This window comes from Buteo buteo, chromosome 3 (genome assembly GCF_964188355.1).
Source record: "Buteo buteo chromosome 3, bButBut1.hap1.1, whole genome shotgun sequence".
In the NCBI taxonomy this organism is placed as follows: Eukaryota; Metazoa; Chordata; class Aves; order Accipitriformes; family Accipitridae; genus Buteo; species Buteo buteo.
Genome location: NC_134173.1, coordinates 958,214 through 984,638, shown reverse-complemented (window position 1 = coordinate 984,638; position 26,425 = coordinate 958,214). Strand labels below are relative to the sequence as shown.

Sequence of the window (26,425 nt, the reverse complement as noted above, 5' to 3'; positions counted from 1 at the left end):
ATGAGAGGCTTTTACTGTTAATGAAAGCAAATTTTAGTCTTGTCAGTTCTGCTGCTGCTACCTTTCTGACACACTAATCCTACTGAAGGGCCAAGCAATGTTGTTTCTCTCAGTAGCTGTGACATTTTCTTATCTACATGTCAATGAGATAGAAGAAACTTCCTTGGTACTTGATGTTTAGTTTAATGTAATATCTGATTATGCAGAATAAAATGGCCAGGTTTCAGGCTTACCTTGATTTACTACTAAGTTTATGTTAAAAATCACTGGAGGACAAGTTAAAAGTACACTTGCTCTTTGCTGGTGGGAAGAGGGACTACACTGCTAGGGTGAGAAGAGTCAGGACAAGAAAATATGAGGAAAGATAAGCTGTTTTCAGAAGGCACAGTGGATGTTTGTCCTTTTTTTTTTCTGGTACCCTAAGGTCTGTATTGCGCAGACGGCCAGTCCCAGAGCTCAAACTCTGACCCAGTGATGCACAAAACCTTTTACTTGTTTTCATTTTTTGTCCCATGTAAGTGGCTGACCTGAAATGAGGACTGACAGGCCTTCCTGCCTACTGAAGGTCAGAGGATCTTATGTTTACAGAAGGATTTGCCTTAAGATATTGCTGACCTTTCAAAGCAGATTGTTGCAGAGCTCACCGGTCCTTCTGCATTAAGAACAGACCTGCATGACTCATAGGCAGTAATCCACAAAAGAAAGTAAACCAAAGCCATTCTGTGGAAGAGAAAACCATGCACTGACAGAGAGCAATGCTGCAAGAATGCATTAGGAGGGAGGTAAAAAGCTGCCTCTGGAGACTCAAAGCAGAACACTGAACTTGGATCTCACGTATCTTGGGAGATCATTTTAGCTTCTAGGCATTTGAGGAAAATTTTATCACATCGAAATAATTTTGCTTTGTGTAAGTGAGTACAGAGCAGGACTGGCAACAAATCTTTCCCCAGTAACTACTTGGGGGGTTGGAGAAAACAGATGAGGATGCCTGTCTGTTTTAGTGCCTGGGCTATCCTGGCTGAGGCTCCTCTTGCAAGGGATACTGAATGTGAGACCTCGGAGCTGAGAGGAGCATCCAGCTACCCCAGACAGTAGACACCTGACCAGGACAGAGGTCAGGGTGGTTTTTTGATATTCTCAAATTTTCTCAGGCCATTTTCTTCATCAGCCTTTTTTTGCCACGTTTATTTGGCTACCTTAAGCAGCTGCCCATTCATTTCATTGATTTCTGCTTGGTTCCTTGCTCTCCTCGAGGGTGGTGGGAGATTCCCAAGTACTTTGCTGAGGACTAGGAATTCCATGGAGCAGCAGGTTACTAAAGATTTGTTATAATATTTGTTATAATGCAAAAACATCTTGACAGTTTTAACCTTAAGACTGTGAATGGCTGTGGTTATCAGAGAGCCTTACTGCAATTTTGGAGGCTTGAGGAAGCAGTTCAGAGGTTCTGACTGGCTAACAACCTTAGTGTGTTATTATAGTTTGCTTATTTACAATTCTTGCATGAATCAGCTATAAAATACCTCTTCCTATTGTACACTTGAATGAAGTACGGTATTGCTATGGTACACACATTGTTTTCCACTTCAAAAAGTTATATTTCAAGTCTAGACTTCCAAATTTTCTCACGTTGGTGCTGAATTAGTTTACCAAAATGGTTTACCAAGAGGCACTGATGAGATACAAGTTAATAGTAAATCTGCCTTTAAAACATGTCATTCCAGGGATACATGAAGTTGAAAGGCAAAAACTTTATCTTCATCTGGTCTTGGTCAACCTATGTTTTGGCTTAATCTTCTCCATGATTATATGCTAAATTAGAATAGAATTAGTAAGTGCTCTTGTAGGCACTAGCAAGAACCAACAAGATGAGTAGGATGGAGATTATGAATGAGAATAGTCACAATATGAAAAGGTGAGGAATTTTTCTCTTTCAAATTAATGACAGTTAATGAAATTGTAGAAGGTGGAAGGTAAAATAGCTTTTTTTTTGGTTTTAGTTATGCTCTAAAGGAGAGTATTTTGTGGCTAAGCATACCTTTTACTGTTAATAGGTTATTATCGTATCATACATCACAAATTTATAGGAATTTCTTGATGGTATCTTTTGTTTTTATTTACTGAGATGTGCTTTTAGGTTCTAAAAATATTATTTAAGGGGACTGCAAATAAAGTGGGTTATAAATAAAATAACATATTGGGAATGATCCTTAATTGCCTAACAAAATGAATGAATGAATGATTGAACCACAATTTCGTCAGTAGGTAATCTAAAAAAATGGTCATGTAAGAAAATATCTCAGTCTATACCATATCATGATGTATATTTTTTTAGAGTTCAGCAAAGCTGTGCACCTTTAAAATATGCTAATCAGCAACCGAATCATTATTAGGCAAGCTGATTATCTACATGTCTTTTGGTTGATTTAGAGCCAAATCCTGAAGCTCTTAATCAATCCTACCTAACTGTGAACACGTTAATTAAAGCTCTCACTAAGGTTAATTGAACTCTTGTCAGAATGATGCCATGGCAATGGTCTCAAGAATACTTCAGGGTTTCTATTACTGTATTTTTGTGTGTGTGTATGTATATATATGAATGTGTGTCCATCTGTATGAAAGAGGGAGAGGTATGTATCAGTTACATACCAGCAACAGTCCCAGGATCTCATTGCTTTACTTGAAAGAAATGAATTTTTTTCTTTTTAAATTCAAATGAACTTCTTACATTCCAATAAAAGGTATCTGTCTTAAAACTTGCTTATTTCCTTGTAGGCTCATTCATCAGTGGAAAGGGCTGCGTTAATTGGTGCTGTGAAGATTAAAAAAGTTCCTTCAGGTGATACATTTAGTGTTTGTGGTTCAGCCCTGAAGAAAGTTTTGGATGAAGACAAAGCTTCTGGTCTTATCCCATTCTTTGTGAGTACTGGATTTTAATTAATCAGTGGATTTATAGCTTCTGATAAGCTATTTTTGACATGAATAGATGATCTCATCCCTAACAGAGGGATCGATAGGCAGCCTAGCTAGAATGCTAGGACAGGTTCCATGAATGTTCTTCACATAGCTTTCTGTGCAGGAGGAGAAACTAATTTGAGCAGCTGGTTGCACTTCTCAGCAAAAATGATGTTTTAAAAGGACTTAAAGTTATATTAGACAGTTGAATAAAAATGGAGGTGAATTTTGTAGTTGCAGGTAATCCTGCAGTGTTATAATCTCCTAACACTTGAATTCTGAAATGCCTCTTTTACAAAGATGTACCTTTATTTTTCAGGTTCTAACTTACTTACATGTAAAACAAGTTTAAAGGCAATAAATTAAATGATGGTGTCAAACTTAAGTATTTTCAAAAACCAATAGTTTCCACTCCTCACTATTTCAGCAAATAAATGAACCTCTGTAATACACCCCAAATAATCATCAAGATCAGATATTGTCAGACAGGTATTTGTGAGTATATGACTTGTCTCTATGAGGTGAGCTATAGGGAATCTGGCTGTGGAAGCTTTAGGTGGCATCATTTCTTGTTATCTGTCCACTTTCTTTTCCAGTGATTCCTGCTTCCACAGCAGTCTAGCGAAAACAAATGTGTTTATATCTCAGTAGCTAAAGCTCATGCTCCCCCAGTTTTTGACACAGAACAGTGTTAGATTGGATAAAATTCTGAAGTTTGGTTCTACTATGATAAGCACCTTATTGAAAAGAATATTCGCTTATTCATCAGATCTGCTCCTGCTGTCAGTTCCAAACACCATCTTATTATTTCAAGTTAAAACAAGATATTACCATTTGTTTATTTCATGGAGTAAGTAACCTCTGTTATGTTTTTGTACATCATCAACAAAATGTTTTGCTCATTTCCGAGCATTATGCCTCTACAAAACTTGCTATAGACCATGGGCTGTATCTATTAAGGGGTATAATATGCTACCAAGAACATGTTTTTACTGGCCTGCACTGAAGAAAAATTGGAGGGGAAAAAAAATATTTTAGAAACCAAGAACTTCAGAAATGGGATTTTTTTTAAGACAGTTAAAAATATGTCATGATTTTTTTCAGAAAAGTCATGTCTGACTTGACGGTTAATTCTTTTCTTTCATGTGTTAACATTTTGAAAAGGGCTAATGTGACTTAAATTTCTGTGAACTGTTTTCAGAAGAATTAACAGATTAAGCTTGCTTATAGTCATGGATAAGTGCCAAATGGGACAAAGAATCTTCAATTTCACCAAGCTCTTTTGAAAATGTAATCTTTTTACTCTTCCTGTTATTAACTTTTAGTGTCTGTTTTTATGCAGTATGAGGATGACTAGGGTGAAAAGTGTTTTTCATATGTATAGAATGCTGCTAATTTCTAGCCTGCCTAGCACTAGTGAGTCTTCGGAATGACCAAACACATCCCATCAATTGCTTTCCAATATAAGAAGACTATAACTGAGAAACAAAGCATCTCTAGGGCTTCCAAAATGAACTTTCTGCTGTGGGCTGCACCTATTGAAGTGGAGATGTGCCATAAGGCATGTTTTGTTTCTCTGTTACATGGTACCAGCTCATAAGATCTTATATAGGATCCTATTTGTTTATCTCACTGTTAATTTTAAACAGTTACAAGTACAGCACTATATCACATCTCTGTGCACTAACTACAAAGTTAATGTGTTTTTTCCTCACCTTTTGTCTATTAACAAAAAATTGCAACTTGCCCCTGATAAATATTCATTCCTTAGTAATTTTTCTATGTGTAGCAAAAAGAAATAAAAAATTCTGTTTTATGTACTCAGTGACACCTTTACAAAGGGTGATTTAACTGTTGTTTTTCTTCCTCTGTTTGCTTAGCTGTGCAAAACAGGCTTTCAAAGACAGCAAAGGCTCAGTCTGAGTTAATATGGCCTGTACCAGGTCTTCCATTTATTTGTATACATAAAACATGTCAGCTTAGATTAAACTAGATCTCATTATCCTTATGGTTGGCCTCTTAACTGAAAAGGTGTGTTAATTCTCTGTCATGCTGAGCAGCAGTCCATGCACTGTATTAGTGCTCCCTTTTCTGGCTTGCAGATTTCAAAAGCCTTTCCATTTCTTTTGTTCTTGAGTAATTTGGTGCTATTTTATTTTGTCCTGGTGACAAAGATATGCACATTGCCAAGGAAACACCTTATGCCACTTTATTCCTTGTCTCCCTGTATTCACTGATCCTTCACTAAGGGGAGTGATTCAACATCAAAGCAAAAAGTTTAACAGAAGAAATTCTGCCTGAAGAGACTTGTGACAGCAGAGAGATCATTCCTAATGAAGACATCTTGGTTGCGTCCAAGCTGATGCAGTCTTCCTTATCAGCAAAAAACCCAAAAGTTTTGTAGGGAATTTGTAGGGATTAAAAAGGAAATTAACTAGATAGAAGTGCTTTGCTTGTAGAGGTGAGTGGAGAATCAGGGGCGCATTTGCTTGATGTGAAACAGGTTCTCTCATTACAGCAATCTGGTAATTATAGGTTTGCTTTTCACATACATAGGATTTGGCAGTCAGCCTGTTTTGGGGAGAGGCATTGGCTTTAAAACGAGTCTTTGAATTCCTGTCCACCATCAATATCTTTTAGCACTAGTAATGTGTATATCATTTTGTTCAGTGAAGGCCATTGCCAATTAGTGTACCCAGATGTCTAGTTTTTGTTTCCTTTTTTAATTTCTAATTCAGACTTGTGTTAATTTGTCTCTCAAAATACTTTTGCAGAAATTGAAACAGAGATATTTTCATATAGTAAAGCAAGCAGACTGTGCAAACAAAGCATAGTGTCAGGTGTTGAGGCACTGAAGTTGCCACGATTTACTGAGGAGCAATTTCCAAGTGTGGCTGATATGCAGCCCTTCATCTGGCCACCAGTTAAGGAAGACCTTTAAAGCATGTACTGAAGTCATGTCCATTTTATTAATTATAAATGCTAACCGGTGGCTAAGCACATGTGTAAATGCCTTTCTCAGTTGAGCCCTATGCTCTCAACTTGACACAGGCCTCTACATTGGATGAACGTTGACCAGGATTCTCAAATGTGGAGACCACTAAGTTAAGCACAGCTAAGTTCAGACATAGTGTACACTGTGTTCAAGCCTAGTTCACTTGAACATGTGTAAGTTCATAAAGCCTGTGAGCTTTATGCTGTCTTTCATAAATCAACACGGATATATTGCAGCTGGCATATATATAGTACAATATACTCCAACAACCTCATCCAGTATAAAGCTGCTGTAAGGTGATTGCCTTGCTGCTGAACAAAGGCCCAGAGTGAAATCTTTCTGATTCTAGCTGAAATGACTCTTCTGAATGATGATCTGCAGGGTATTAAGAAGCAGGCTCTTTGTATCCGGGACTCACTTGGGAAACAATAAATCAGAATTAGAATGACAGAGGATCCATCTTTTCAGCAGAAGTTAACACTTAGATCCTGACCACAGATTTCCATTTGGAAGAAGCATTCTTGAGACATGTACAGATGTCTAGGGTGACGTTTCTTAACCCACAGTTTGTGAATAATTGCTGTTTCGTAAAATACTGAATGGTGGTTTAGTAAACTATTGCAGTTTTTTTCAAGCCACAGGCATTCTCCTGAGTACAAGCTGGCAAACAAATGAGTAGGTGAAAACAAAAACAATAAGAGAACATTGAAAGTTCTGCTTCCTTTTAGTTAATTGCAAATGAAAAGCTTTGTGGTGAAACTGTGCAAAATGTGTCCACATCTTTTTCAAAAGCTGTAGGAGGTCTTCCAGTTGAAAAGATTGAGAGTCATTGCTGTCAGGCATCATAAAGATTCATGCGTGTTTCATGACATAGCTCTTGATTTCAGGAAAGTAATACATGAGATGACTGATGCAAACATTTTAGCTGCTTTGTATTTGCAACCAGGGCTGAGTCAAATCTAAAGTGCACAGCCTGAAAAGGAGAAGGCCTGCAGGCTATACTGAGCCATCAGTCCCATTTCTGTGATGCAACCTGTCTCCCGCCCTTTGCACAAATGTGATTTTGCCAGTGTTACCCAGATCACAAATTGAGTTAGATTCATTGTGTAGTTCTGAGGCAGGGTGATGCGAGTCCTGACAAAAGCACATGCTGTCACTTTAAGTGGTTTCTGAGAATTAGAACAAGTAGCTTTGAGGCTTAGACACCTGCAGAGGGGACAACAAAATTATTTTAGAAACATGCATACTTTACAGAATAAGCCATTATTTAACTAAGTGTATGTTTGAACTCATATAATCTCTCATTGAAGCAACATACTCCTTATCCTGATTAGAAAGAGAATACTTTAACTGCAGTACAAAACTAATAACAACGTGTAACTTTCTTTTGTGAAATCTCCATCGTTATTTCAATTGATGGACTAGCCAAGATAATTTCACTCTAATCTTGACAGAAAGTCCACACCATATTATCATAAAATAAATATATAAATGCATAGCTAAATCTATAGTGCACTCTATTTGGGTATTTTCCAATCCAATGGGTTAACCCATACTCTTTATGTATATAGAATAATTAGAATTTTCATCATGGTATCCTCCATTTCTTGTGACCCAATTTGTAGATCTGTAGTTCAGCCAAAGATGATTGTGGGAACATTTTGGATAGACAATAATCCGATAAAAGTATTTTCACTCCCTACGTGCATGCCCTCTTAGTAAAAAAGGGAGCAAACTTACTCCTTTTAAAAAAAATAATCCTGCAATCTTTTTAAAGCAACCTCTCTCAAAGGATGATTAAACTTCCAGAGAAGTTGTAATGTATCTCAAGGCACTCTAATTATTCTGTTCTTCTCATGTGGCTCAGGAATATGGGAAGGCCCAGTATAGATAAAGACCAGATTATTTTGAGGGAAAAATGTGTTGGCAGCAAAATTTTATTAACTATATATTCAATGTGCTTCTCATTTTCAGAACTGTATTTGTTTCAAACTCAGGTTCTTAGTAGCTTGATACAGAAAAAATACTGAATTGTCCCTTTCTTATTTTAATAATAACTTTTCCCATAGCCAAGATTTTTTATTGGTGCAATGAAACATGATCGTAGCAATTAATATTGCTGTAATTGTGAAGTTGGGGGAACATGTGGGCTGTCAGGGTTAAAATGTTTTCAGGGTTTTATATGACTACATTTAACCAGGTCTGCCCAATACAAAGGCAGGGCATGACTTCCTCTAAGAGTGTACATAAATTCATATGAATTGAGTACTATCTGAGTACTTTCCATTAAACAGAAAAACTCAGCTCCCTACAACAATTAAATTATCTCTGAAGTATATGGTATAATATAGATGCAGAAATGTTCAAAAGCGTACTCAAAAGAGAGGTTTTACATCTCTAGCAATAGATTATTGAATTAGTTCAATGTTCTTGGGATGTATAATTTTAAATTTCTGGCTTTTTGAATACATATCTACTTGCCCTTTTTATTGTATGTTTGTTAGTATGGGATTTCCTGGAAATTTTGAAAAATCTAGTTTAATAAGTAATAAAACAACCGTCTTTCACTTTGCATGAATTCTCTAAAAACCTGGAACCTGCGAACAAAAATCCCATCACATTTATCCAACTGTTTGTCTCATAATCAGATTATTTTTCCAAGATGCCAGACATTTCTAGTGTGCTGTTGCCACTTTATTCCATAGAATGAAAAGAAGAAAAAGAAGCTTGATGGGAAATGTGAAAAGCAAAACCAAACAAACATGTTAAAACTTCATGAGAAGTTATTGGGAGGACTAGTTAGGGAACCCCCAGAGGGAAAAACAACTCTTAGTCCTGAGATGTGTACGGAACCTGCTTCAAGATGTGACTGTAGATGATTTGTAACAGTCTACAATATCCAATAGCTGGTAGAAGTGAAAAAGTCAATAAAACCTCTAGCTTGAAAGCGGGTGACAACTTATGAGTGAGGATGAGTGTTCAGGGGAACAAATAAAAGGGTAAAATATTGGTAGCTATCCAGCAGCCTGTTTAATTAGAGCAGAAATAAGGGCAAATGTGTATCACCTTTTAAAAAAGAAGGAAAAAAGACCCTCCTGAAAAAGCTGGCATCATTTAACTTTTGAGTAATGGGAACTCCTAGAATTAACAAGATATCAGTGAAATGCAGGAGAGACAGCATGTGAATGTCCAAGCTAGAAGAATACAAAAGAGGATACACTTGGCAAGTGAAACATGGTATTAGGCTGAAAGAGATTATAGAATTTTGGCAAACAATTTGCTACTGGCATAATTACATGAAATTATTTTTCTCAGAAGTGGAAATCTTGTTGTGCTAGAGAGAGAGACTAAAAAGCTGAAACCAAATAAGGCCACATCAGGTGACATAAGCATGAGCAAAATTCTTTGCTACAGAAGTGCTTACTCACATCACGGTGACTAACAGAACAGGGCAAAAGTCTACCCCGTCCCACACACTCAGGCCACCAGCTGCACCTCTCAGCTGGGCACCGGCAACTTGTCCACGTCCTGCCGCAGCTCTACAACTAAGGCAACAATGACAACAACGCATGCTGCTGTGCAATGAGGACATTCTCTAGTATAGCAGGAAGACCTACTGCACTGGACAAACTAAGCAGATGCTTAAGAAATAGAAGATATTACTTGGCATGTTGGATGAGTCAGAGAAGTCCAATGCAGAGAAGGAACCACTGGAAACATTTCCTGATGGTATCACTTCAGCTACAAGGGAGAGCAGTGAACTCAAAGGCCTTGCGTACCTACTCATTTTAGAGCTGTAAGACAAAAATGCACTGTATGGAATTTTAATATATAAGTGTATCTATGTTTTGCTGTGACAGCATGTTTGTTTCTTGAAAGCTCTAGTGGGTTGACAAGTATCATCTAGGTGTTCCTTTGTCTTCTTATAGGTCTTGTCATGAATTCACTGAGGAATGTGCACATATACACACACCAGAAAAATGGAGCTAGTTGCAGATATATAGGGAAAAACAATGAAAGCAAAAGATAGTGCATTGACAGTGTACTTGGCAGAGAAAGTAACCAGAAATACAAAAATAAAATACCAAAATTCTGGATTTTACATATTAATAGTCATCTCCTGGCTGTACTATAGTTTGTGTGTGACCTTGGATAAATGATCTAATTCCTTTGAATTTCAATACTCTAACTAAAAACCAGCATACTTTATTTGCTATTTAAACTGTAAAGTGTCTTTTATTATGGAAAAATCCAGTACAAGTCAAAAACCACACCCAGCCTTTATTAGTGCTTACAAAAATGAGACAAGGTGTTTAAAACATAAGTGTAGCAATGAAAGATAAATTAATGTGAGTTTGTATGCACTTGGTAGTTGGTTTGGGGGGTTATAATTCTACCTGCATATTCCCAGTAAATTACCATAGCTCATTTTCACCTAGTTATATTCTCTTTCTACTGTGAAACTTCAGCATTTTATGTTGCCTCTGCTTCTGGCCCACTGGTCATGCAGCAGGATACATTAAGTGAGACATTAACAGAATGAAGGAGGAATGGTTCCAGTATTTTAGGATGAATTTGGGAGAAAAAGTTTCTCTGGGAAAAAATCTCGCAAGCCTAATAGTGAACATACGCTACAAGTGAACAGGTCCCAGGCTGCAGGTCCATTGAGCACAGATCAGTTGCAAGTCTTGGTTACAGAGCTGTGGCTCTTTAATTCAGGCAGTAACATTTTATGATCCATTCTGTCAACAGGAATTCCACCACCTTTAAGTTGCTGAAGTTCAGAGCTTGCTTATATACCATAAACTGCAAATCATTTTGATGATAATTGATATGTGATATTAGTATTGGGCCACATGATGAGCATGTGGAACACATAGAAAATACATAAAATATAGCATTAATATAATACTGTGACTATAATACATTACTTATCAGTCAATTTTAGATTAGCATTCAATTTTATGCATCTGTCTCAATGGACACTTATGGGACCTTTGGAAAAAAAATAAATTAGATTCCCAGAAGCTCCACTGAAGGACAGGTATTGGCTAAAATAAATTTATTTTGCCCTATATCATCTATTCTCTTAGTTTATTTTTGGCTTTGCAGACAGGGTGGGTTTTTTCATTTGGTAATTTTCTTTGCTGTAACACTCAATTTTATTTGCCTTTGTTTTTTTGGCTCTGCAGTTCTGTGCGACACTTGGAACCACACCTTGCTGCTCCTTTGACAAACTGTTAGAACTGGGTCCTATTTGTAAGTCTTTGCTGCTACTTTCTACAATTGCAGATACCAGTTTAAGCCATGCTGAGTCATTTCCAGGGCATTGTGCAGCATCAGTGTCCAAATTCAATAAGGCTACTTATAGATGAGACCTTCAGTTACAGTTTGCTTTCTAATATTAGGTCAAGAGGCAAACTTGCATTCTCAAACTGTTAAAAGTGTACAGAGGGCATTGCCTCAAGGGTTTTTTGGGGGGCGCATATCTTGGAATGTTGTCAGTGAAAAATTACTGTAAGTGCTTCAGCCTGTAACACTTTTCTTCAAGCCCTTCTACTTGCAAGTGCATCTAGAGCAATGGTGAAGATTGGGGAAAGCTGAACTCCAGTTCTCCTCTGCACCAAGTGTTTTGTTTTGTTTCTATCTGGTTCTAACGACTATAAAAAGCAGAGAAATATGCACCAAAAATTCACATGTATTTTCCTTAATCCTTCCTCGATTTCCTTCCTCTTGCAAGAAAACAGGACAAGCGCCAGTGTGTTTAGTACTGTGACCGAGTCACAGACTCTTCTTAAGTATTTCTGTGTTATGGTCTGTGGTGTCAAGCTTTGATCTGCAGAAAGGCTTGGTCAAAAGCACAAGCTTGCTGGCTGATGAAAATGCAGCAGAAGCACACCATATCTATTCAAGTGTATGTTTAGAACTGGAAATTTATAACTATAAGCAACTGGAAGCAGCCTCATAGAAATACAGCTAGATTTGATGTTCTGTTACTTTATTCAGGTGGAGCCTAAAACATTTGGGGTTTGTGTGGTGGTGACTTGCTCTGTGAGGTTTCCTGCCCTTCAGCACAAGCCCCAGAGACTCAGCTTCTCCCAGTCCTCCTTTCCAAAAAGGTTTCTAGTAGTCTGCTTAGCAGCTAGAGATTATTTTGCTGTTCAGGTTATTTCTACAGACCTGACCTAATAAAATAGTGACACCAATGCTTTTAGGTATAGCAACTAATCACGTGTTTCACCAATTGCTCTCAATGATTTTCTGCTTGTGCAGCAGAGACCAGCAGAAGGATTGTGCCCTACTCAAATCATAAGTGTCATGCTAGCTTTTCTGCATGCAGGTGAATTTTCTTCTTAATATACATGAGCAGTAGTTCTATGAAATAAAGGCAGTGTCTTAAACCAAGTATATTTGAAAATATATAATATCAGTTGAAATTTGAACATGTTTTCAAATAAACCTAAGTCGTGGATGTTATGAATAATGTTTTATTAGCCTTTTCCAGATATTTATGCAAAAAGAAAATGTAGTTCACAAGAATGCAAATTCCAGCATGAACTTGATGCCCAATTGCAGATCTGAATGGATATAGCTCTGTATGTGGAAATACCCATCAGAATTATTTGGTGACCAGTGTAAAGATGTTATGTGGGCTTCAGTCATCAACTCATAGACCAGAATTGTTACCGTGTGCATTAATACAGGTGATCTATAGCAGAGTGTGAATACTAAATTAGAGAATACATGAGAGGCTCATATGCTAAAATATTTCTGCAGAAACCATTCAGTGACTAATCAAAACTAGCACTTTCTTAACCTTTCAATGCTTGCTCCTGCATAAGTGTCAGTCCTTGAAATAAAGTTTGCTGCATGTAGTTCAAAAGCATGTACATGCATGTATATCAATATGTAAAAATTACTGTTTAGAAACGTGTGTTTGTGATTCATGAGTTAGAAGAGGGGAGCACAGCTAAAACTCTAGCTCCTCTTGCTAAAGTAGATAGTTTTATTACCATAGAAATGATAACTACATCTCTAGATACATTTTTTAAAAGTGTATTTTATAATGGCTTTTAAATCAAAGTAATTTAATATTTTATGTTGCTTAATATTAGTACGATAAATCTAGACATGTAAGGACTCTGTTCCAGTAGAAGTCGGGAGGAAGAAGAATATGTTACGTATACATCTTTATGTATTAATGGAAACCCAGATGGTAGAAACATTTAATCTCTTAATTTAATTTTAAATTGGGAAAATAATAACATCAAAGAAAAATCTCTCAGGCACTTGGTTTCATGCAAATTAATAGGGCTTTTTAATCTTCTGTTTAATTTATTTCCCCTTCAATTACTTTTTTTTTTTTAGGTAATAAGGAAAATATCTGGATGCATATTGATGCAGCCTATGCTGGGAGTGCATTCATCTGCCCTGAATTCAGGCATCTTTTAAATGGAGTGGAGGTGAATGAAGTGTTTCTTCTCTAGCAGCCTGCTAAAACCTTGCTCTTCCATAGAATTTATGTTTTTCTTATGCATCCAACATTAATGGCTTTTCTAGAATCTCTGAGTACGCTGCACTTCAGTTTGCACCGCAAATTACTGTATATTCTATTACATTACTTAAGTTTATGTAATTTTTACTGCTTTATTCTGGGAGTGTGCAAGTTACAACAATATGTAAAAGTTTGTCATTCAGAATAGCAAGTAGTAGTAAGTCAACAAAGTGTCTTACAAAATAGAAAAAAGGAACTTTTTCCCAAAAATCCAAAAAGGCACATTTATAACACCCTAATTCTATATTACACAAAAAAAGAAAAGTAGTTCAACAAATTAATGAGCTGCTTATGTTTGATTTTTTGCTTATATCCTGAAAGTCACATAGGATACCACCAGTAACTGTATCTCAAACAGACGGGGTTTAATAACCGAGAGCGCTAAATGAAATATTCCCCCAACAGCACTCCTATTCCTTTTTCCCCCCTTGCTGAGCTACTTGGCATTCAGTTGCTTAGATAAGAATACTTCAATTTCCTGCTGCTCCCTTCAGACAGTCAGATAAGTCCTCGTCTTCCACGTTAGTGGAGAAAATATTACTGTTTGGTAAAGCCAGAAGTTTAAACACGGCACTGATAGGTAGTGACTAATGAAGAAGAGGAGGGAAAACCCCCTCACAAATAAAGCATTTCTTTCTGTCTCTTTTTTTATCAGCAAATGAAGCTTGTTGTAATTTCCTGTGGGGGAATATTTTTTTAAATTATTGTTATTGGTTCCTGAAGGAAATGAAACAGCATCCCTTGTCTGGGCCAGCATTTGTCATAAGAGTAAATATTTAACAGCCATGAATAGGTTTCCTACCTTACATAGAACAGGGAGATAGCCAGATAGATGTATAGACAGATAGACAGACAGACAGATAATCTTCTCTTATGAGAACAATCGTTAATTGTTTACAAGTGACAGGGAAGGTTATGAGAAACAAATGAGAACAGGAAAGTGCTATATGGAGTAGTCAGACCCTGGTGCTGGCAGGCCCCGTCTCTCTTTTTTTAAGGCTGGTGGCTTCTGCCTTTGTTGAAACACAAAACATGGATGAAGCCTTTCCCACATGATGTCTGGCTTACCTACCTGGGTTTCCTCTGATGCCACGCCTAAACATATGTCAACTAAAACGGGCCTGTTACATGATTTATAGAAACATGTATTGTGAATGCTTGTTCTGTGTTGGTTTTTCTTTCGACTTAGATGAAAAAATGACTTCTACTAAAAGAAAATACCCTGGCAGTAAAAAAAAAAAAGTCATTTCCTGGTCAGCTGTAATTTTATGAATGAATGTGATATGCAGATTCTGAACTAAATATATCACTTGTCTCTATATATGAATTTTGTGAGTATATGTTTAATATTCTTGGAAACAGAAAGCTCAGTGAACCGTTACTGGACATTGGGATATGAACCACAGTGGATGTTCCTGAGTATGCAGATTTTTTTTTTTATTATTTTTTTTTTTACCCTGAGATATGTACTCTTCCATAACATATGTATCTAAAAAGTATAGTCGTTAGCAAATGCTCAAAGTGTTGATAATACCAGTAACCTAACCTGCACACCTAACCTGAATTCCATCCCCAAAATAAATGAAGATTTAACTACAACAGTTATTAAGTAGGGTGGCATCAGCATGAACATTGTCTACAAAGACCCAGTTCAGGAATTCATTCATAGTTAAGGTGTACTCAGACAATTTGACAAAGTTGTATCATTAGCACGTGGATCCCTTTTGTCTTTCATAATTCTGTTTTTATTTATCCATTCTCAGTTTGCAGATTCATTTAACTTTAATCCTCACAAATGGCTCCTAGTGAATTTTGACTGCTCTGCTATGTGGTAAGTATTACACTAAAAGGAAACATTACAAGAGACAAAAATCACATGTTAAATTAGTTTGCCTTTCTTGCAGTATACATTTATTTACATTTCTCTATTGAAATGAGGAGTTCTGGATAGCTTTAACTCTTGTAAATTATTTACAAAATTCACTCTTTCATTTAATACAAGTTTCAAAAAAGTAAAATTTAGAAATAGGCCTGAGCTCTGCATTATGTTCCAGAGAGAGGGAGGAATCCTGAAAAGTCTGCAGATTCATACTTGCTCCATTTTGGGACTGTTTATAACATAAATGAAAAATCTTCATTTGAGGATATTAATGCAATGAACAACATGCTAAACAGAGCTTTTTCTTCTTTTCCATAAAATTTCTTTTTGTTTAAGCCTTGATTCTTTTAAAAGCCTTTCTAGAAATGCTTGGGATTTGGCTGATGAAAAGCAGCTGATTTCAAAAAGGACTATTTATGCAATTTTGTACTGATCTTCAGTTTCCCAGATGACAGCAGAGATGACATTTTTATATAAAAAGATGGCCAAGTGGAAACCCTCAGACATACTTTGAAACAAACCAAAGTATCATAGCATTAATAATAGCAGTAAAACCGTCCCATAATAGACGATCCCATTGGGTCCCAAAATGGAATCTCTAGAACCTAGTGTCTACCAGCATCATGACTAATGATACTTATTAGCAAAATAGCTATTCAGTAAATGCAGACTATTTATCAAAATAAATGAAAACATTAATTTCAGTTATAATAGAACAAAATTTGCAAAAATTAAAAAAAGAAGGAAAACCTGAATGTTAAAAAGAAGACTGAAACATCATCCAGGAGAAGGTCACCTTATTTAAAAGAAGAATAAATGTAAGACAGTGATCGCTCAGTTGCCTTTGGTCAACCTTCAGCTCTTTTAATATCATCAGCAAAGTTGACTTTTCCACAAGTAGGTAGATTATTCAGATAATATGTTACATTTTTTATTTTAATAGTTTTCCTGACGTAGGCACTTCAAATATTCCAAGCCATTATGGGTTTTTTTTTCTTTTCCTTAGAGTAAATGGCTTACATTTTGATCCTGATTCATCAGTAGTAGCAGTGATTAACCCAAGACTCTAGTTTATAAGTACCTCATAACTAGCTGTCTCTCTCTGTATATGGAAATAGGAAGACGATGAAACTGCTTTGCTAGTTTCTCCCATCTTTTTCTCATCACTCAAAGACTTTGTTAACAAAGTAGCCACTCAGAAATGAGACAATGCACCATCATTCTCTTTAATGTTTGTAGGACAATCAGGGGCGAGAGTCTAGTCCCTACCAGTTTAATTTCTCATTAATTCTGCTTTCCCCTGTGGAAACACTGTGGAACTATGTTAAAAGTGTGTTACCTGGCTTTCCAGGAAAACAAGGTATGTACAGCCACAGTGTCAGTTTATGTTCCCATCTCAGGTGATTTTAGGTTCTTCCTAGCAAAGCTTAGACTTTAGACTTAAGAAAGTATTTTTCTCCATTTTGTTTCTTGCTTTTTTTTAGATAAGCCATTGCATAAAACATTTGTTTTCATAGGTAGGAAGATTCCATTATAAGGAATCTCAAGAGACCTTGCAGCATGTCTCCTTACTCAAAGCGAAAGCTTCACAACTATAGCCATTCAGGCTTAATTTCAGCAAGGCATTTCTGTATAGGTGTTATTCACCTAATAAAGAATGAAGTATACATTTAAAGTTAAACTCTTTGACTTGAAGCCAAATCCATTGTCCAACTACATCTAAGGCCCATGTCCAAAATTCACCTCTCTTACCAACTGTAGCGCTGCCTAAAAAGGTGAAATGTAATAATAAAGGATGAAGGAACCCGGTGAGAAAAGGTAACTGTGAAGGATACATGGGAATTATTAACCATGATATTTTAATAACATGGAAGGAGTTCAATAAACAGTGAACACCATTTCACAATCAAAGTAAGCTGAGTTCCATTGACAGGCAGGCTTCTAAATCACCCAGGCTCCTCAGCACTTTCCCCAATAAACACTCCCATTTCTTTTCCCTGCAAGTTGATTAAGATAATCTAGCCATTAGATCTGTAATGTAATTATTTAACTACTCAGTGCAATATGTAGCACTGATGTCATTTGGGATTTAGAGGCAATTTCATTATAAACCTTTTGTGAAATATTCTCAGACTTCTTGATGTACAGAAAAGAGCAGTCAATTTCCTATAAAAAGGAAATTAATATAGCCACTCCTGAGAGGGGTGTATTTTCCATATTCAAATGTTAGGGTCCTTTGGAGACTTTGCTTTGAAACTACCAGTCAGTTTTGCCTGACTTGTTTAATCAGTACTTTGGAATATGACAAAATAGAAGAAGTGTCTTCTTTCAGAGAGAGTGAAAATAATGATCTTGTGAAGTCTTGGTATTTTTGCTTTTCTGTTACTCTTTTCAGGGTTTAAATGTTAACTTTCGGTTGGGAACGTTGTTTCAGTATTTGGAAGGAAAGTGCTTACAGGAAATGCTTATCTGTAGCTGGAAGTGAAATTTTCCTGTTGGTTTATAATATGAAGTCACCTTTTTGGTTATTGTATCTATAATTTTAAAACAGACAGAATAGAGTGAGGCTGTTGAAAGCTGCAGATGTGCAATCCAAGTAAGTCACTTTTCACAGTTTTCAGTACTTTATTCACCAGGACTTCTGTTGTGCATTTTGTATTATGAGTACTTAATATGTGAACCTGTGCCGCTCAAGCTAGATCTTAGTCAGTCTATTAGTGTAACATCAAGCCTTAAAAAATTTCTAGTTTATCAATGACATTTTTGAAATATATATTCATGATCCTTCAGTCAACAAGGGGTATTTGCAAAGAAAGTTAAGGACACCACTTCTGTCCATTACCAGACCACACAAGCACTTACTGCAAAGAACTTTAAATACATAGGGTGAAATCTAGACATGGTGTATAGAGGTGCAGCTCAACTGGTTCATATACATTGATGTCCAGGCTTTGGATTTATTTTAGTAATCCTTTTAGACAGTTTTTCATGGTTGCCAGATTAAGACCTGTGAAGTCCACAGATGGAACAGGCACCATCTTTTAAAAAAGCAGTAACATCACCAAGGAACTACAAGATGACAGCATTTTTACATCTTCTAAGCTAGGTGTTCCTGCAGAATAGTTACCTGTTCCATTGTTTAGCACAGCATATTACAGGAGAAGAAATGCAGCTCTCACAAGACAACTAATGATATTGCTTGTAACTTGAGTTAGTTGCGTACAGAATGAGCTAGTGAAACACAAATATATCAAAGTACTCAAACATATCCAATAAACTACAGTAGAACAACTTAGGGTTTGTTAAAGAGTTATCCTAATTAAACCTGCTTTCAGCTAATAGTTTCTTCCTTCTGTCCACAGGACATCTCCAGCACACAAATAGGTTATTAATTGTGTTTATTGAGAGCATTCTGAATATCTTTTACTATTTTTCATGTGCATAAGCTTACTTATCTTCAGCTATGTACTTTCCATACCTGAAGGCAAGTACTTGACTGTTAACCTTGGTACTTCCCTGACCCTTAGTGAGAGGAAGGATTTTTGTTTGTTTGAATAAGATGTTTTATGAGCACAGTCTAGATGCGGATGAGAGTGGGAGTATGTACTGGCCTGTGCATTTATACATGCACACTAAAATATTGGAAATTAGATTTTTACTTAGAAATTTACATTAACACATTAAAAACCAGAAAAAAACGGATGCACAGAATAATAAAAGGTTTGGACCTTTGTCATTTAGAGTGTCCCTGTGTTGACATAATTATTACTTACTTTGTAATGTATTAATAGGCCTAATATAATGATGTAGCAGTCTTTCCTGTTTTGATTTCTGGTTTCTTCTTCTTCTGCCTCTACAAACCCCAGCATTTGGGGAGGCGAGTCAGTCTTACACACAGAGCAAAGCCTAAACCAGGAAAGTCTTGTTATTACCCACTGGCAAAACGTAGCTTATTCTCTCTAAAAGGGAACCTCAGTCCATTCACACCACCCACTCCCTGGCAGTAGTCAGGTATGCTTCTCAGTTTTCCATTGTGCCGTAGTACGTCGGTCGGTAGTTGTATATCGGATCCAGCCAAGGGCAGGGTGGTGCAAGAGGGAAGGCTGAGTCTGGACTGGGTGGCGCGTCCCCACCAGCGGCTGCTGCCGCCACCGCCGCAGCGTGGAGAGACAGTGGCCAGCATCCCCAAAGCCTCGCCGCGGCTGTGCGCAGTGTCTAGGAAGCCACAGCTCTTCCCACACAGATTTGTACTGCAGTAATTTCAAGGCAACTTCTGTTGACTGCAAACATTAACATTGCTTCAGCTAGTCTCACATTCTGGTGTGAGCGTCTATCACCATAAAAAGATCCTCTGTGTCTGTTTCTTGTCTGTTTTTAAATATGCAGTTGTGCAGTCATGCTGCCCGTTCCTGCTGAGCCTTACACTTAACTACTTGTAAGTACAGTACTGATATGGCTGTGAAAAAGCACTGAAAATGGCACAGGCTGTGCTCAGGAAATACGCCAGTTTAAACACATTCAATTTGCCTTCACTTCTTGTGGAAATTAAATGCCTTAAATTGTAATTCTTAGATTTCTCAATTTGATTTCTTTCTTTTTTATACAGGGTGAAGAAAAGATCAGATTTAACAGGTGCCTTTAAATTAGAACCTCTTTACCTGCAGCATCACCATCAGGAGTCTGGTAATTTTTTAATTAAATGAGATTATTATTATTTTATTTGCACACTATTTGATGGAAAAAAGGACTTAAGATGAAAACTGAAATTCTTGAAACTACCGAAGTTGTTTAGGAGCCTATTTCCATTTTCAGAGTGCCCTAGGGAGTTAAGCTTATTAAAGTGCAAACACATGTCTAGAGAGATTTTAGTTAGTATAAGAAGCAACTGAGGGAAAGCCATTTTATAAAGCATTCTATTAATACTTTTGTATTGGGATTTCCCCAGCTCCAGACTTACCACTGACTCTTTGTAGGAGTGTTGAGAAAATTCTTAATGATCTTTTGGCAGTCAGATAAACAGATTGGGTGCTGTGTATCGAGTCCCTTAACCTGCCTTCCCCAACATATCTTTCTCCAGAATGGTTTCAAGATCTGATTTGTAGAGTTTCTAAAGTCTGTGACCTTTTTTCTTAGCTGTTCGTGCAAGCTCTGATTGAAATTTTCAAAAACTCATGTCAGGAGCAAACACTCCCTGAAACTGCAAAGAAGGGGTGAGCTGTGTTTGGTATCTGTGCTCTATTTTCAGTGATAGCTATCTGGAACATTATCCTGTTGCTTTCGTGTTCTCACGTTGATTGTAGAGAAGGCAGTAAGTGCAGGCTATCCGTCTTGTACAAAATGCTCATGAAAGCTCTTCACAAAATGCTCACAAAGAACTTACAAATCGTAGGCCCTGTACAAAGCTCCTTAATGGATTAGTGCTGCTTCTTGCACGTACCTAGCAACTGCAGAGTGGCATTCACCATCCTGAAGCCTGTTTTCACACGTTCAGTTATTAACTGATTAATTGTGAAGAAGGTCATAGCAGTGCAGTGTCAACATGTGGTACAAGTTCCCTCATAACTTTCTCAAGAGGGTGAATCACATGTGGATGTTCTTACCATTTACTCTATCTCATTTTTCCCCTGGAATTGCTGGTGCTGATCTGTGTTCAGAAGTACATCCTGAGTACCTTTATCTTCTCTCTGTTATAGCTATGAACTCACTGACATTTAAATTAATACCATCCAGAATTCCACCATTCACTAAAAAGCCCTAGGAAAAATGGATTCCTGTGCCTTAATCCTGAACTGGCAGAAATTTTGCATTTTATTCCTTTTCTACATTTCCAAGCAATGCAAATATAGAACAGTTGCAATAAACAAGAAAATACAGTAACTCTGGAGCTGAGGTTCACCCTCCAAAGGCCAGAATTGTTAAGAAAAAAACATATACTGGGGTTTTGCCTTTTTAAATGAAAAATACAAGTTATAGCAAATACACTTAAGTCACCAGCTTTTACTTAACATACATGAAAAATATTTCTCTTCAGGAGAAAATATCGAACCTTAACTACAGTGAAAATATCTTCTTGTGACAACTGACAGTGCTGATACAAGAACCTTAGGTCTTCCCCAGGTTAAATTACACCAGAAGAAAATCAAACCTTTCTTAAAACTTGGTGCTCTCAGTGAGGCCACCTAGTTGACCTGAAAACAATATCTCCCCAGTTGGATAGTAAGTTGTTCAGCCTTCGTCTTGCCTTCAGAAGCTGTGATAGAATGTTATGCAATCTGGACATAATGATTTCAAAGAGATCAGCTGATTACTAGCATTCTAGTGACACTAAATTTTTCTACGCTCTATTCCCATCTGATATCAATTTTCCAAAGAGCTGGACAACACTTCTCAAATGCAAATGCCTTTAGTTGAACTGTTAAATCCAATCCACACTTGCGCCTTCCATAAACATAGTCAAATTTGCAAAGGTGCTAGGCTGTTACGGTCCCTCTTGGTCCCTGTGCGATTTATGGGATGTCAGCACTCCTGGAAATATGACTTGCCTAATGGAGGGTCTTATTTTCTGGCTATGTCTCAGGTCTGAGAATTCCCATCATTACAAGGCAAATGAAGTAGCATTTTTGAATTCGCTCATCTCTCACTCAAGAATTTAAATGAGCGGAAAAATATCTCTATCTGTGAGCAATTACTCTTAATAACCATATGGCAATTATGTGTGCCCCCAAGGGGAAAGTCTTTATTTTGTCATTAATTATAATTTTATGTGATTTGCATCATCACACCAGGAAGATTATACTAGCTTGCCTGGCAACCCAGGATATAGGTCAAATCCTAATGGCAGTGTTAGAAGAATGCAGCTTTATACTCCATTGTGAATGCCACGTATGCTCCCACAATGCAATTCCTCCTGGTTAAATACAGATGTAAGACTAAGGCTTGTAATCAAGGACTAATCATTGATTGCATTCTGCTTCACAGCTTGTGAAAGGCGTTGTTGTGGATCATTAGACATAGCCCCTTACAGGAGCGTAGGATTATTTATCTATCATCAGTTGCTTTACTCTCTTTGCAAGCAGTCTTGCAGCTATCAAACAAAAATGGCTGCTACAATGCAGAAGAATATGAATGTTATCAAATTAACTCTTTACTGAGCTGAGACAACCATGTTCATTTCCTGAGGTCCGGGAACAGGTTAATGATTGTTGGTTGTTGTGTCTTTTTTTTTTTTTTTTTTTTTTTTAATCTGGAAAATAACATAGTAACAGGTTAAAGAACCAAATGGCTATATGTTGCAGGGAGGAAGGACCATGTTTTTTCCTACCTTTTGGATGCATAGGTGAGAGAACATTGGCAAGAGAGCTTGTAACATAGGAAATTGTTTGTTTGTTTTTTTGTTTTTAACTCCTAGAAAATATAAAAGCTGAGAATTATGTAAATTGCATAGTCTGGTCAAATTCAGAAGCTACAGTTCTATATAGTACCTTGCAGTTCACAATTCCAGGAGCAGTTAGACAGCACTTTCCCATGGAATTTAAGTACCTACTTTTGTATGAAGCTTATACTCCACTGCAGAGTAATAAAGCAGAAAGAATAAGAAAGCTAAGCAGATGCTTCCACATTTTCCTAAAGAAGGGCTTTAAGTTTTACATCAGTTTAATTTCTGTCACTGGCTTACTGCAACTAACCCAGTTTTACATTATGGTTTCCTTTACTGTGAAATCAGTTTAATTACCTGATTGAAAGAAAAGGTAGATGCATCTTGACTCTGTGTGCTTGTATAAAAGACAACTAATAATGCCCTCTACTTGCCTCCCTGGACTGCTTTGTGGCTTGGTCAATCTGTGTTTGTAAGGGGCTTTCACTATGTCAAAGGAAAAGCCATAAAAAACCACAGAATACTATTCTTCAAGCAGGAAGAGGTCAATTCTGAGTCAAATTTTCCAATCACTTGTTAGACATGCTGAAGAATTAGCAACAAATGTAAGAATGAGTATAAAAGGCAGTTAGAAGTGTCTTATTTTAAAAAGTATTACCAGTTCACTAGGGTAAAGGCGATGACATTTCACAGCAGAGAATGAGCAATGAAGTGAGCTTGGGGATTCTGCAAACTGTTTAAAACAAAATTAATGATAGCTATTTTATCTACTACTTCTTTTCCTTGCAATAAGAAAATAAACAGTATTTAGTCCATCATCTCCACAATATCTGCAGTATAACAGAAAGGAAAATTGTGTTTCTTCTCCTGTAAACTGTTTAACTTGTTAGTGGTATATTCTGAGTAGCTAAGGAATGAAGTTTATTACCTTCATTTAGCATGCTGCCCAGTACCCTACTAGATATTTAGTGGTCCTGTTGACACTGGTGATGCTGAAGTTTGTAGCAAACATACAGGATAGCTACGATACAGCTTTTTCAATAACATTAGAATGATTGAAGGCTTTGACTGTTCTGGTGAAGCAATGTGAACATTTTTTCTTTAACTTCCAGGCCTTGTAACAGATTATCGGGTAAGTACAACATCAATGTAATAATTAATACTATTACTGGTATATACTGATATTTTCAGAACTTTTATTTTCCATTACTATCATAAACCTCAAACCCTTATGTTTCTTTCCAAGAAGGATGCAGCTTGCTAAATTTTTAACATACCTCAAGCTGAAAATTTAAACTCTATTTTTTTTTAAAATTGTTTACAGGCAGAAATTGTCTTGCATATGCAATATCTCAAGGTTTAGACAGTAGAAAGAAATGTCCTAAAGATTTTTTTTCCTTAACATAGTGAATAATACATTTTTTTTTAAAGAAAAACACATATGTGTTTTAATATTTAACCAGTAGAAACACTGTTGTTTTGAAATGGAAAAAGGGCCTGTCATTGTAGATGCTAACCCCACAACTGTAAACAAACCAATGTACATGAGCTTCTAAGGTACTTATTTTTCTAAAGCCTTCAAGGATAATTCAGGATGCACAAAGAAAATTTGATTTCCCTTGTGACCTTTTCATTCTGACACCAACCTTCTTTTCCAATTTTAATTTGAAAATTTTGAGTATTAAACAGTCACACCAGGGCATTAACCAGGAATAGACATTTGTACTATTATTTGACCTGCCTCTAGCAACCGCCTGTAGGCTGTGGCAATGCGGTGTGCTTCAAAATCATTGCAGAATGCACAGTTTCTGCAGTATCCCTGCAACGGTGACTTCTGACGTGGGTGTCCTCCCTTCTCCCTGGCTTGCAGCACTGGCAGATCCCCCTGGGCAGGAGGTTCCGCTCCCTGAAGCTCTGGTTCGTGCTGAGGATGTATGGGGTCACGGGGCTGCAGGAGCACGTCCGCAAGGTGAGTGGAATTTGCTTTCTTGGGTAACCTGTGGTGGGACAGGAAGAGAAAATGAGCTGGCTACTTATCTACTTTCCGTGACTTCTGTACACGTCAGAAAGCACAGGCAACAGCTTTTAGACAGCTCGGTTCCATAGGGGTGCTGCTCATTTGCCCCACATGGTGTCACATTTTCATATCACGGTGGGTTCAAAGCTGTCATCTGTTTTGTGTTAATCTTTAGGGAAGACAAGTCTAGGAATTCAGAATTTCTACCATGTGGGACCATAGTTCCCTCTCAAATTAAGCCAGAGCACATCCATGGTTTTACTGCAGAAAAACATGTTTATTCATTACTTCTTTATTTTATTAATGTGCATGCAATGATAGCATGTTTTGATTATGATTAAGGGATACAGTAACTTATAGGGCATCTCTACCTCTGCTTCTTCTTTGTTTTGTGTTTAAAATACATCTTTTTTTTAAAAAAGAGAATGTGTACAATTTACAGTTTGTTAACATTGTTGTGAATAAGTACTAAGTTTATTCTTGATGTAAAAAGGAGTTTTTTAATTACTAAAAAACACAGCTGGCACTAGTCTAAATTATATATATACTTCCTCTGTAGCAGTAAAGTCAAATTCAAGCATACCTTTCATCATTATGAAGTTTAGGGAAACTTCTAGTGAGGAGATCCATGAGTTGGCTCTAAAAATTTACAAAAATATCCATTAGCTAAGGGTCTGGTCTAGTACACCAAACTCCCCGCAGACACACATTCCTTTCTATTGTGGTACTAAACAGATTAATTCCTAAGAAAGGCTTTTTCCACTGCTGTAAAATCACTACATGCGGAAGTCTCTTTCGATATGGAAAGGTTCTGGGATAGAGGGTACCCTCTTTGCTTCCCTTTTTCATCACACTGTAATTTTCAACTGACTGATATCAAAATTAGACTTTTATCCTTAATGAGTCTATCAGAAATAAACTTTGACAACAGTGGTAATCTTGATGTTCTGTCATCCTTGTGGCAATGTGATACATATCCTTCTGATGAAAAATTGATACAAGGTTTGTTATTGCTTTACTAGGCTACCATTACAGTTTCTAGTGGAATTCTCTCTCAGGTTAGATTTCTGGGTATGTTGCCAAGTTTTTAAGTAGGGCTAAATCTCTCACTGGGAAAATAGAGGATTGGAAGCCTCATATCAATTGCATGGCCTTTTATCAGGCTGGTTTCCACAGGTCAGTATTTACATTCAACAAGTTCCCTCTTTCCCTGCCTCCCAGACATTTCCCTGACTGTCCAGCCAAAAAGTGCTTGTCTTCCTATAATCATAGCTGAAGACCAGGTTTTTATATTTTCTGTGACAATGCAGTTTAGGAAGGCTAAGTAAATCAATCTTTTCTTAAAGATACTGACTCCAAAATAAAACTCTAATATGTTCCCTTATTTGTAAAGGTAATTCAGATGGCTAGATCTCCAAGGGCTTGTTGAATTGAGTGTGTATGTTTAATACTTCATTAAGGACTATATTGTTCCCCAGTATACAGAGAAAATAAGTTATGACCTTACGTTTGCAACTTTGAAAGGGGAAGAGGTGTAATTAAGGGCAGAATTTGTATCTCATTGTATACATCTGTCAAACTGGAACCATTAAGTTAGTTTCTCCTCGCCACCACCACCCCACCCCCCCGCCCCAGATGAATGATGATTC

General features: G+C 37.0%; 1 protein-coding gene across 1 annotated transcript in view; it reads left to right on the top strand.

Moving 5' to 3' along the window:
• DDC (dopa decarboxylase) overlaps positions 1-26,425 on the top strand; it is a 76,746-nt gene that overhangs the window by 39,528 nt on the left and 10,793 nt on the right. The window contains exons 6-12 of the mRNA XM_075022690.1: positions 2,776-2,919; positions 11,143-11,209; positions 13,319-13,413; positions 15,269-15,336; positions 19,991-20,067; positions 23,872-23,891; positions 24,630-24,728. Coding sequence (XP_074878791.1) covers positions 2,776-2,919; positions 11,143-11,209; positions 13,319-13,413; positions 15,269-15,336; positions 19,991-20,067; positions 23,872-23,891; positions 24,630-24,728 — 570 coding nt within the window. The remainder of the gene's footprint in view (positions 1-2,775; positions 2,920-11,142; positions 11,210-13,318; positions 13,414-15,268; positions 15,337-19,990; positions 20,068-23,871; positions 23,892-24,629; positions 24,729-26,425) is intronic.